Source organism: Cyprinus carpio, chromosome B24, assembly GCF_018340385.1.
Source record: "Cyprinus carpio isolate SPL01 chromosome B24, ASM1834038v1, whole genome shotgun sequence".
Taxonomy (NCBI): domain Eukaryota; kingdom Metazoa; phylum Chordata; class Actinopteri; order Cypriniformes; family Cyprinidae; genus Cyprinus; species Cyprinus carpio.
The window spans coordinates 6,706,093-6,718,875 of NC_056620.1; the positions used below are offsets into that span (position 1 = coordinate 6,706,093).

The 12,783-nt window shown below is 37.5% G+C and overlaps 1 protein-coding gene across 1 annotated transcript in view; it reads right to left on the reverse strand.

Annotated features, from left to right (window-relative positions):
- The window catches only part of LOC109066497, a 107,541-nt gene that overhangs the window by 3,233 nt on the left and 91,525 nt on the right, over nt 1–12,783 (reverse strand). The window contains exon 20 of the mRNA XM_042752059.1: nt 4,068–4,250. Within this exon, the coding sequence (XP_042607993.1) occupies nt 4,068–4,250 (183 nt within the window). The remainder of the gene's footprint in view (nt 1–4,067; nt 4,251–12,783) is intronic.

Here is a 12,783-nt window from a genome sequence, read left to right on the forward strand (position 1 = left end):
TCACTTATTAACAGTGACTTGCTGACACCTACTGGCGATTTTAATTTCACATTCAATGTATTATTTTATTATTTTTTATAATTTCAAATGAGTACTCAAAATTTTATGTCATATTACAATATTATTTTTGCATGTGTAACTGCATGTTAAATGCATCCATGTCGTGCACTAAACAGTGTGTAAATACATCTACATGCCACTTCAGATGCAGCTTCTCTGCATTGAAAAGATTAATTTTGTTGATACTGATTTAATTTGCCTGGTAACAGTCCAAATATCTTATTATTATAAATAACTGATTTTCTTGAACTGGTTTGAGATTTAAAGGCATATCCCAGGGGTGTCAAACTCAGTTCCTGGAGGGCCGCAGCCCTGCAGAGTTTAGTTCCAACCCTTCTCCAACACACCTACCATGTAGTTTTCAAATAAGCCTAAATGATTAGATTAGCTGGATTAGATGTGTTTAATTAGGGTTATATCTAAACTGTGCAGGGCTATGGCCCTCCAGGAACTGAGTTTGACACCCATGGTTCCATTTCTGCCTCCCACTGTTAAAATGTAACTAAGTCATTTTTACTCTGAGTAAATTTTAAACTAGCTACTTTTTACTTTTACTTGAGTAGATTTTTAGACTGGTACTTTTACTTGTACTTAAGTAAAATTCCATTCACGTAATGGTACTTTTACTTGAGTAGAATATTTTCATACTCTTTCCACCTCTGCCTGAAAGTATTCATGGGAGTCCCAACTAAACCTTGTCTCCACTATATTCAAGACTTCTTTAACCATGCAGTAGATAAAAACCAGCATCACTGTGTCACTCAAAACTAGTATCTTTGTTTTTAGGCTAAAGTCACTAGCAGTCAATCGTTAGCACCTTTCAATACCAGATGACTGTCACACGGCGTCTATTTAAAGAGTTTGCTCCATTCAAGGACAAACAAAGGACACACAGAAACACAAACAACACCGCATGCTCCAAAACCTCAAAAGCCACATGATAAAAACAGGCTGGCGTAAGTGAGTGTGTTTAATGCGTGCTGGGTGCTCATCAGCGGTTTTGCAGAGCATTAATAATTTGTGTGGAGGTAATACTCAAGCTGTTGGAGCTGTAGTTGTGCATTTTTAATGGAAGTTTTACAGAAGTGGCGGCAGGCTTCACATATGCTGCAGACGGCATATGGGAACGAGAGATGATGCAGCACAGTTGGTCAGAGCGCTGCTTTCTTAGGCCGCAAACACTTAAACGCTAGCCCGAGAGGAAAGACGCGCTCACGCACATAAACCTACTGCCGTTTTAGCACGCGCCCTAATGAATTCACACACGTTTATGTCCAATGCCATCTTGTTTCCACATATGAGGCGGATGTTGGCCCAATCGGAAATGAAAAAGTTATTGGTGCTGCATTCAAATCTGAGCTATTATCTGCCCCAATTTGTAGTTACTCAGAGAGCGGTAAACATCTGCTTAAGTAATGTTTGCTTTTAAAGCATCTATAACTTTAATAGAAGCATCACAGGAGCATCATAAAGTTGCTGCAGAATTGCAACTGATTAAACTGCACTCTTTTCTGTTGTATGCTGACAAAGCTTTCTTCAGTGAAACCTAAATCCCCTGTAGTGATGCACAGAAATATATTTCGATCTAATCAACTTGGTGGTGCAATACAAATTTGTAAAAGCGTTTTACTCCTAAATAAATGATAAGAAGATGACTTCAGTCATATGAATGTTCTAGAAAAAGCTGTTTATTTCAATTCAGCAGCAGATATTTTTATGCAGTAGTTGTTTGACAGCTAAGTATACACAATTCTTTACAGACTGATTGAAAACTTATTGTCAACGATCTGTGTTTTGTCGACTGATTAAAATGTGAACAGCTGTAGTTGTAGTCAAGGAAATGGATTTTATTGGTTATTCAAAAGATCATTAAAGTTCACAGAAGGAACTTTTATCTCTTAAAACTGTAAGCTTGTCATCTAGATGCAAGATGTACAAATAAATATTAGATATATTGAGCGTTTCTTATATGATGGAAATTGGGTAAATATTCAAATCTTCAGACCATTTCAGTAGAAATATTAAGTTAACTTGAGGAAAATTTCCCAAAACAATAATTTATTATATGGGAAAGTAATTTAAACCCCTGCTCAAATACTTATCATAACCCAGTGTCCAACAGCTTGAGATTTTCTGTGCCCCAGTATATATGCATGTGTATTTTTCTCTTTGTGTAAGCTGTAATTGTAAATCTTCTGGTCACTTTGTGTTCTAGACCCTTTGGTTACTTCTATATGGATTTCCAAACATTCAATTAAAATGTATTTATTTGTTAGATGTTACATTATATACACTGCGAATGAGTTAGGGTGGTGTTGTAGGTTTGCAGTGCTGTCTGGGAGCTGGCATGGCTGTCGCCTGTGCCCTGGGGTGGCCGGCACTGATGCTATCAGCGTCTTTCGTGTGTCAGCCTGCCCATTGCCACACCCATCACACACTCCAGATATGGCCTGACACTTCCCTCTGCTGAGCCAGCCACAAACAAAACACACAACCTCCTCCTAAAATAATCATAGTCACTCAGTTATGAAGTACACATGGAATCAAAAACTACTTTCTTATTACACATTCTTTTGTCCATGATTTATTGGTGCATGTTATTCAAATACTACTACTACTACTAATAATAATAATGTGTTTATAAATGACTATAATTTCATTTGTGGCCCTAGTCCACAAAGCCAGTTTTAAGGCTCAATTATTATTATTATTACTATTATTATTATTGTTTTTGAAATTGAGATTTATGCATCAGCTGAAAGTTGAATAAATAAGCTTTCCACTGATGTATGGTTTGTTAGGATACAGTAGAACAATATTTGGCTGAGATACAACTATTTGAAAATCTGGAATCTGAGGGTGCCAAAAAATCGCCTTTTAAAGTTGTCCAAATTAAGTTCTTAGCAATGCATATTACTGATCAAAAATTAATTGATATATTTATGGTAGGAAATTTATAGAAATCTTTATGGAACATGATCTTTATTTAATACCCTAATGCTTTTTGGCATAAAATAAAAAAAATAATAAATAAAGGATAGATAGATAGATAGATAGATAGATAGATAGATAGATAGATAGATAGATAGATAGATAGATAGATAGATAGATAGATAGATAGATAGATAGATATTTTGTGTGTAAACACTTCATAATTGACTGCCTTCAAAAACAAAATCCAAGATGAAAATAATTCTGAATTCTTCTGATTTTGAGCCAATTGCTAATTTATGGTAGGACAGAATCTTTGCAAGTAAAGTACTGGCATATACGGAACCTGTATCTGTGATTTACTGCATTTGAATGGCTGGTATACAGACTTTTGTCTTCCAAACATGGACAAAGTCCAGAAATTCTTGACAGCTTCTCAAGTCATTTGTTGTTTAGTATCATCACTGATGTGTTTGTGTTTGTGGCTCTTCAGGGCCGCCCCTCAGACTGATAAATATGCGCCGCATTCTATGGTACTCTCATCAGTCACAAAACAGCTCAGGACGCCATTAACCGACCGCACTGCCTGCGAGCGAACCGTTGACGTGCACGCAGCATAAATCTGCTGTTTTTGACACGGAAGTTCTAAAATATTAATTTTGTTAGGATGATCCAGGTTGTTCTCAGGGGGGATGGGAGTTAATTCATGTGCTTGCAGTTGTTACCAAGCAGAATCAGTGGTACATTTAATTAGACAGCAATCTGGACGGCAGTCTGCGCCCTGCTGTTCTTCTGCATTTAATAACGTGTGAAGCCATGGGTGGAGGTTAGCGAATATATCCCGTTATAGATTCCTAGATTAACCAAAGGAAGAAAGAATTAGCACCTAGTCCAGGTGTGAGTGATACAATCATGAGCTAAATGCACTGACTGCCTGTGGTGAAGGTGACAATGCTCTCTTCTTTACACTCTTTAGCTCTGTTCCAAAACCTAGGGAGCACTTTTAGGCATCATTAGGCATGCTGTTTCAAAAGGTAAAAACATGCAATTTAGGATACTGCATAGAAGATGCCCACCTCTATAATGGCTCCATCAGGTTGTCTCAGAAAGTGTCTGTAATGTTGGCGCAGGCCGCTCAAGTGAAGTGTGTAGATGGATAAATGGGTGCTGGTCTCACATCCGGTATTAGGTGTGCCCGAAGGTGGTACCAATCCTACCACAGGCTCCTCCTCCATCCAGATGTAGTCATACACTGCCACCTATTGAGACACATACACCCCCCCGCCACATATACACACTTTGTTAGAGACAACTCAAGTATTTAAACAGTAGTGCAATACTAAGTATTAACACAATTTGCTACGTGAGTGACTGTTAATGAAAACTCACACATGAAAACTACAGAGAGTCCATATACAAATGATTTGGGCCAAAAACAACACTGTACCCCACAAACTTTCACTATAGAGCATTTTTCAAAATATCTTCTTTTGCCTTCCATTGATGAAAGAAAATGATTTTAATTATTGTAATGTCATGGGAGTAAGAACATGGTTCGTACCGCATTTTAATTTTTTTGTTAATTATTCTGATTTTTTTCTGCACACTAACAGCACACAGGTGGATTCCAAAACATTTTAATTTCAGTAGTTTTCTGAAAGACACTGTGGATAAAAAAAAAAAAAAATAAGGGAGTAAGGGCGCCATTATTTTTGCCTTGTCTGTAAATGGATGCAGAAACCATTAATTTACCATCTTATTTATTAATTTAAATGAAACTACTTTCATACTTTCACTACTACTGCTTTGCAGCCTAACGTTATCAAAAAGTTGGTTTTGTAATTCATAAAATTTTACTGGTATGCTAACGCAAATAAATTAAAATAGACAATATATGACCACACATTCATGTAGCTGCATGTGTTTGTGTGTGTGTGTTCAGATCAAGGGTGTATCTGAGTGCAACTGCATGCTTGCACGAATGCTTAGCCTAACGCAATTACTTGCCCTACCTGCGGCCACAGTTCAGCACTCACTGAGATGAATGCAAACCCGGATAGTTGACAGTAATGGTCTGTAATTTACAGCTGTGCTTGTGAGGTGATGAGCTCTGGCTGAGAGACGCAGGAATGCAGCGTGTCAGGTTTCTGCATGACTCACGCAGCCTCTGACCCTGACACGACACTAACACACACCAGCCTACAATAACCTGTTTCAGCCTAATCCTTAAACGATGGAAAGGAAAAACAAAGAAACTAGTGGCCCGTATCAGTCATTAATACTAGTGTTAAGGGCTATGCTTGGAATAGCATGCTATTTGTTCTATTTTTGCACAGTATGTAAATGTTCTTTATGCATGGAATACTCAGAAGACCTACTAGTTTACTACAGTCTGCTCAACTTGACCTTGTATGTACAGCTTGATGAATGAAACCAGAATTGGTTATGAACCTCAACATGCATTCTGCTCACTTTTTCCATGCTTTCAGGTCTTATTGTGCACAAAAGAAGATGAAATGATCAAAAATTATCCAAATTTGTTCAAACGCTTGAATCAAAATATGTTCATGATTTTTCTTTATGTATTTTATATATGTATAATATTGTTTATCTTTGCATACAACATTCTGTTTCACATACTGTACTATTTTTTAACAAATTGCAGTCAGTGGACAATGTATATTACACACTATGCAGGAAACAGTGTGCTAGTGTTTCATTCAGAACATAGGCAGAGCTTTCCACATCAAAGGCTCATGGGCGATTACAACAGAGACAAATATACAAATGCAAAAAGAAAAAAAGGAAAGAAAAAAAGAAAACATAAGAAAACAAAAGGAAAATACAAGATGAATAAAAAATCAGATGTTGTGATTAAATCATATCTTAAGTGTCTCAGCAGGTCTGATGTCATGAGGGATGGCTCTGATCCGAGTATACGGGTCCCTTGTGTGTGTTGTACCTGTAATGCACTGCCCTGCTCTATTAGAGGAACACAGGAGACAAGCAGAGCGTGTAACATGCTATATAGGTCATGGATCTCAGATGCATTGGTGTGTGAAGATCACAGCGCCTCTCACCCAACTGGGCCAGCTTCACGCTAGTGTCAGCACTGCTACACACACCCCGTCTGACCTCAAACACACACATGCACACTATACATATACTCATCATTTCTCAAACATATGTGTGAATGCGCTGTCACAGCATGTTATGTGCAAAGACTCACCATTCATTTTAGGTCTGAATGTATTACCACGGTGTTGTGGACATGTACATTGGAGTATCATGAAAATACTGTGGTACATGAATATTATTTAGAACTACATAATATATCAAAAAGCCACAATATTACCTTCTAATTCTATCAAAAGAAAAAAAAAGGCGACATTATAACATGGTAGAGAGAGTCTTGAATAACCCTGAAATGAATTATTTACATTCAGTTTGATATATTGTATAAGCACATGTAAGCTGTGACTATGTGAGGAAAAATAAAGTGATATGGGAGGGATGACATATTTTTGTTGACTAGATAAGCCCCAGAGACAGATCCCCTCCAAAGACCTCATCACCTAGATGACCATCGGGTCAAGACCACAGAAACCAGATGAGTCCTCTGTACAATCTGACTTTGTTGAAACCTAGAATTAAACTGCTGGTTTCATCTGGCCAGAGGAGAACTGCACACTATTTTGACACACTATTTCCCTGTTTAATACTGTAAAGCTGCTTTGACACAATTTGCATTGTAAAAAAACACTGTATAAATAATGGTGACTTGACTGTCATATGGGTATTTTGGCATGTGTTTTTGTATTTCTGTTTGAATGGGTTTGTGGTTAAATGCCTGAAATAAGGTCTGTGGTTAACACAAGCTCAAGATATGTTCACATATTATTCTATGATATAAAATACATCAGTATTACCCCCCTTTGAATTTTTTAAGCTTTTACTTGTCTTGAAAAATGCAGTTGCTAACAAGTGGCTAAATGAGACTATACAGAGGCTGCTGGGGACATTAAACATCATCATGTCTTTTTCCGCTTTTTTAGCCTCACTGTTTATAATTACACTTTTGCAAACTATTCTAAACTATTTAGCTCTTCCTTATGGTGATTGCATTTAGGCTTCAAAATTCATAAAAGTTGTGTTCATTTGCGAAGATTATCATGATGAATAAAACATGTAGGAATCATAATCTTTTCTTGGCCGTGTGAGCTTATTTCCTGCAATAATCCAAAATGGAAAAACCCTATTGGGTTTTCGTCGAGGAAACCAGGGTTCAGCACTCTATAGTAGACTTTTTGTGTCTAATGAAGAACAATGAAAACTCAGTCCAGCAGGTCTGGATGACCAACAAGATGAATGCAAAGAAGAAAACAGGATCTCATCCTCTGAGACTGGAAACACTTTGAGGGGCGTTTGGAAGAAGTCAGCAGGCTCAGACAGGCCTGAATTCAGATTAGCACATGACTCACTTTCTCTCTGTTTCCCCTTTCCCCTCTTTTAGCAGGAAGTTTTTCAGGCCACAGCTGAGTTTATAAACTCAAGGTGACCCCTTAATTGGCTGTGTAATTACGACTCCTCTGGAAAAACATAGGTCTTGTCAGGCAGGGTCAGAGCGAAGGAGAACTTTAATTTCACTGTGTACCCACGTCTTGATTTTCCAACTACTTAAGACTGTTGGCTAAACACAGGTCATGCTGGTAGGTCGGAAATTGAGAGTCATTACTGCACGTAATTAGACACTTCTTAAATACAGAGTGCCTGGAGAAAAGGTCCGCACTGAGCATTGTCACAGGACACAACAAACGTCATCGGAAAGACATGAGCAAGCAAATTGCAAACACTCAAAGCCTTTTCTCTGAACGATTCATGTGTGGCCTGGACAGATACTGAAGACTCTGTTGTTTAGCGCTTCGTATGCCGTGACATTTCAAGTGTCTCCACGGCTCTTTGTCACTTTAGCAACATCTCATCTTGGTTGTTCATACTCAGTGTGGTTAATCTGCATGTGTAATTCCACTGTCAGAAATCACAAAGTCTGTATTCTGAGCGTTTCACGCATTGCATCATGGTTATTCCTTTGAACCTTTTCTTAAACGCGAGAATACTTGGCGGATGCTTCTCTCCAGCGCCGTCTTCGTGGTGGCGGTAAGTGCTTGACTCACACTCAATGCCTGGCTGTTCTCAGGGAACCCATCTGTGGGTTAAGCAGATAGCATTCAAGTGAGCTAACCTAATTCTAACCAATCAAGCTTCGATTTATTGTGGACGTCTGTATTCAGAAATCTGATAGAGTCCATATCAGTCTCTTTATTTGAATCTGGAGAGACAGCCATTGCTTCTCTGAGGACTATAAACATCAAACCATGTCTCCCAGTCGCAACATAAATTCAGATTTTGCAGGCGTTACGGCAAACGGACAGACAGGCGGGGGTCCAGGAAGTGAAAATACGGACTGGTGCTCCATTCCACTCCAAATGAGCCTGTGCATGTGCCCAAGCAAATGAGATTACACATCTCCATATTTGTAAAAATGGATATCCGAAATTTGATAAGTGCATTATTTAAGTGCGGGTGCCTCCTCGCGACAACCCTAATACGCTGGCCAGCACGTACGAAAGCTGCTGTTTAATGGAGTAATAACTGCAGTGTCGAGTCAGAGTCAGATGAGAGCAGCTTTTTAAATACTGACATAAAAGGGCCAAATTTATTCAGTGATTTCAAACTGACCCAAATGTTCTTGTGTAGAACAAAATGCAACTTCTAATTATACTGTAAAAAGTACCTGTCTTAACATATCTAAAGGGTGAATAAAATGTCTAAGAATAAAATAAAAGGCAAAAGATAAAACCCACAGGTTATAAACTTGTAAGTATGCAGATGTAATGCTCTATGTTGCAGTCTTCCACATCTTTCTTTCATAATTTTTTGATTTATTTATTTATATTCATTTCTGCAGACCTGATAAATGCCCAAATTTGCATCAGAACACTCTTGAGTTCAGACGGAGCATTTGATAGATAGATGGATATCTTGAGCATGTATTTATTTAATTTAGCATGATGGAGCCTAACCCTTTACCCCCTTTTAACCACCTTCAGTCAATGACTTTATATTGCTCTTTAACAGTGTAAACCCTAGTGTGTGAACTGCATTGCAACATGACTCTGAACAAAAATGTGTTGTTTATTTTTATTCATTTAATACCAAATATATTTTAAAAGTTTAATAGAATATGCTTTTGTTAGCTTAGCAATATGCTAATGTCTAACTTCAAGTCAAGTCATGTCACATTTTAAGTGCTATTTGTATGGCATGCAAAGTTGCTATGTACCATATTTATTCCTTCCTTACTTCAAGAAGCATTAGAAAGTAAGGTTTAGTTTTGCTCTTGTATGTTGGTTTTGCTTTTTGGACTGATTTGTATTCAATCTCTCTTCTATTCTTGTTTAAGTGCATTGGTATTATAAATAATACAGCACAGCCACATCATAATGCATACAATATTAATATATATTTCAATCCGTTTATAATCTCCAGATCTAGCTTTAATGGTCACACACATTAAACTCCTCTGTAGAGGGAGTAACTACCAACAAACAACAAATTCTGAAATTCTCTGCATTTTTCCTCTTCTCTAGTTTGCTTCCTAATCTAGTTGTCTAATAAACCTGGCATTGTTTATTACTAATATTGTTAGGTCTCTGACGAATTGCTTTGTTCCTACCCTTTAAAAGTTGCTTCAAATAAAAACAAAAAAACTAAATGCTTAAATGTAAATTATTCTTTAGCAGTATTTTGTATAACTTATTTTTTTTTAAGCTTTCACTCTAATTGAGAACCTCACTGTTTTGGGGCTTCATAAATACTGCTCTCATTACAAACACAGTGAATTTAAATAGCTTGTAACTAGCTTGTAACTTGGCAAACTCACAGGTTCAAAGTAACTTCCCCAGCACAGATTTTTAGCTTTCCCCACCAAAAGCACCTCTGCTGTTTTCCTCTCGTATTTTCAAGACAAAACACCACTGACCTTCCTCTCGCGCTCTACCCACCCTTCTCCCTAAGAGCGTTTTATATATAGTGCCGCTCCACCGCTGGAATCTGCAGCTTCTCAGTTCTGTCCCACTTGGCTTTAATTTACAGTGGGAAAATAATTAGAATCTCACTTTTGCGAAGAGTGGAGTGAAAATGTAAACAATGCTTCCCTGCGGGCGAGTGCTTCATCAAGTTGACAGGTGCATTTGAATGAGCCTGTGCGTGCATGTGTGTGTGTGGCGGACAGCCTGGGTTATTTATGTGGCAGTTGCACATGGCAGGCCTGGTACAGTATGATGTGATGGGCAGATTACAGCAGAAGATCTTGGGAGAGAGTAAAGCGGAGCTGCAGCTGGGATTTAAACAGTAGGGTGAATGTGGGGCCAGTGAGGGCATCCAGGGGCCATGATACTGCTATACTGGGTTAAAGGGATACTCCACCCCAAAATTAACATTTTGTCATTAATCACTTACCCTCATGTCGTTCCAAATACGTAAAAGCTCAGTTCGTCTTCGGAACACAATTTAAGATATTTTGGATGAAAACCTGGAGGCTTGAGACTGTCCCATAGACTGCCAAATAAATAACAGTGTCAAGGTCCATAAAAGGTACGAAGACATCGTCAGAATACTCCATCTGCCATCAGACCTGCAATCTGGGTTATATGAAGCGATGGGAACATTTTTTGTAAGCGAAGAAAACAAAAAGAAAGACTTTATTCAATAATTCCTTTGTCAACAGTCTCCTCTGTGTCTCTCCATATCACCGTATGCTGTGTATGTTCTTCTGTGTTATCCACACCACAAGGATGCGCTGTTTCTACGTGTATTTAGCTTTGATTTGAAATAAAACAGTGCATCCTTGTGGCGTGGATGACACAGAAGAGCATACACAGCATACGGTGATACAGAGGAGACTGTTGACAAAGGAAAGTTGTTATTTTTGTTTTCTTCGCTTACAAAAAGTGTTCCCGTCGCTTCATATAACCCATATTGCATGTCTGATGGCTGATGGAGTATTCTTATGACGACGACTTTCATACCTTTTATGGACCTTGACACTGTTATTTACTTGGCAGTCTATGGGACAGTCTCAAGCCTCCAGGTTTTCATCCAAAATATCTTAAATTGTGTTCCGAAGACGAACGGAGCTTTTACGGGTTTGGAACGACATGGGGGTGAGTGATTAATGTCAAAATGTTCATTTTGGGGTGGAGTATACCTTTAAGCTATTCTACAAAAAATACACAACTATACATAAACAGAAAAGTGGATTGTGAGCTGTATAGCTCTTTTGCGCAAACTAGTGAGCTGCCCACTTAGTCAGATTTTTAGTTATCTTAGGTACACACAGATGTGAAGCACCAATATGCTATGTTCTAAGATTTTATAAAATACTAACTTTGACCCAAATTTCACAAAGTGTGTTTATCTTTTGGATAGAAAGCAATACCAGAATGCATTGTAATGAGCTCAGTAAAAAAAATACCACAATTACTACTACTACAACTACTACTACTACTAATTAATTACTGAAATACTACAACATTGATAAAATTGTAATAAAGTAGCTACATCAAATTAACAATTAACTATTTACCCAATTTGTGTGTTCTATCTCATGTTTGATGCTAAACAATAACATTTTTAGTTTTGCAACATGCGCTAACTAATCTTATGAAATGATACCTTGGTAAACACTGGTAAACTTGGCCTATGTAGGAACAGGCATACTGTAGATATACATTTACATTTACACACACACACACACACACACACACACACACACACATATATATATATATATATATATATATATATATATATATATATATATATATATATATATATGTTAGATAGATAGATAGATAGATAGATAGATAGATAGATAGATAGATAGATAGATAGATAATTCTGCATTTTTCCCCTCACAATTTGGAAGTTTTCATGTCACAATTCAGAGTTTATATCTCACAAATCTGACTTTTTTTTCTTCAGAATTCTGAGTTAATGTCTCACAAATCTGAGTTATAAAGTCAGAATTGTGTGTCTAAAACTTGGAATTCTTAGAAACAAATAAATAAATTAATAAATAAAGTCAGAATCAGTAGGTCTATAAGTTATTAGGTAACCCTATGGGAATACTTCCAAAACCTGAATGCTTCTCTCTATGCAGAACTATAATATTGATTCCTTGTGATTTCTCTGAATGGGTTTTTCTCTGGCTGCATGTTCATAGATATCCATTATTACCGTACGCATGGTGGAGCATGTTGTTTGTGTAATTAGGGCAACATGAATCTGCAGTGCTCGAGCATGATATGGCTGTGGAATGGTTTTATATCTGCCCTACTGCTCCCACAGACTTGACAAACAACTGCTGAACATCAGAACGGACAAAATGAGTCATCTCAAGATCATTTGTATTGTTTATTTATCGCTTGTTAGCAGTGGACAGAGTGAGCGCTCTTCTGACAGCACAACTCATTTACCTCAATGAACCCATGCTAATGTAACGCCAATCTACTGTGACGTGTGCTTGACTGAAACTGGGCTGGTAGAGAGATTTATAAACTAAACAGGCATGAATATTTAACTTCAGACTCCAAGCATAGACAGATAAAGAGGAGATAGTATCTGAGCTCAGGATAATCTGCTTCATGCATCTGCATAATTCACTGTTACTAATCTGCTTTTATAAATGCTTAAAAAGCCCATTTAATCCATAAACAACTCCGGAAAGGA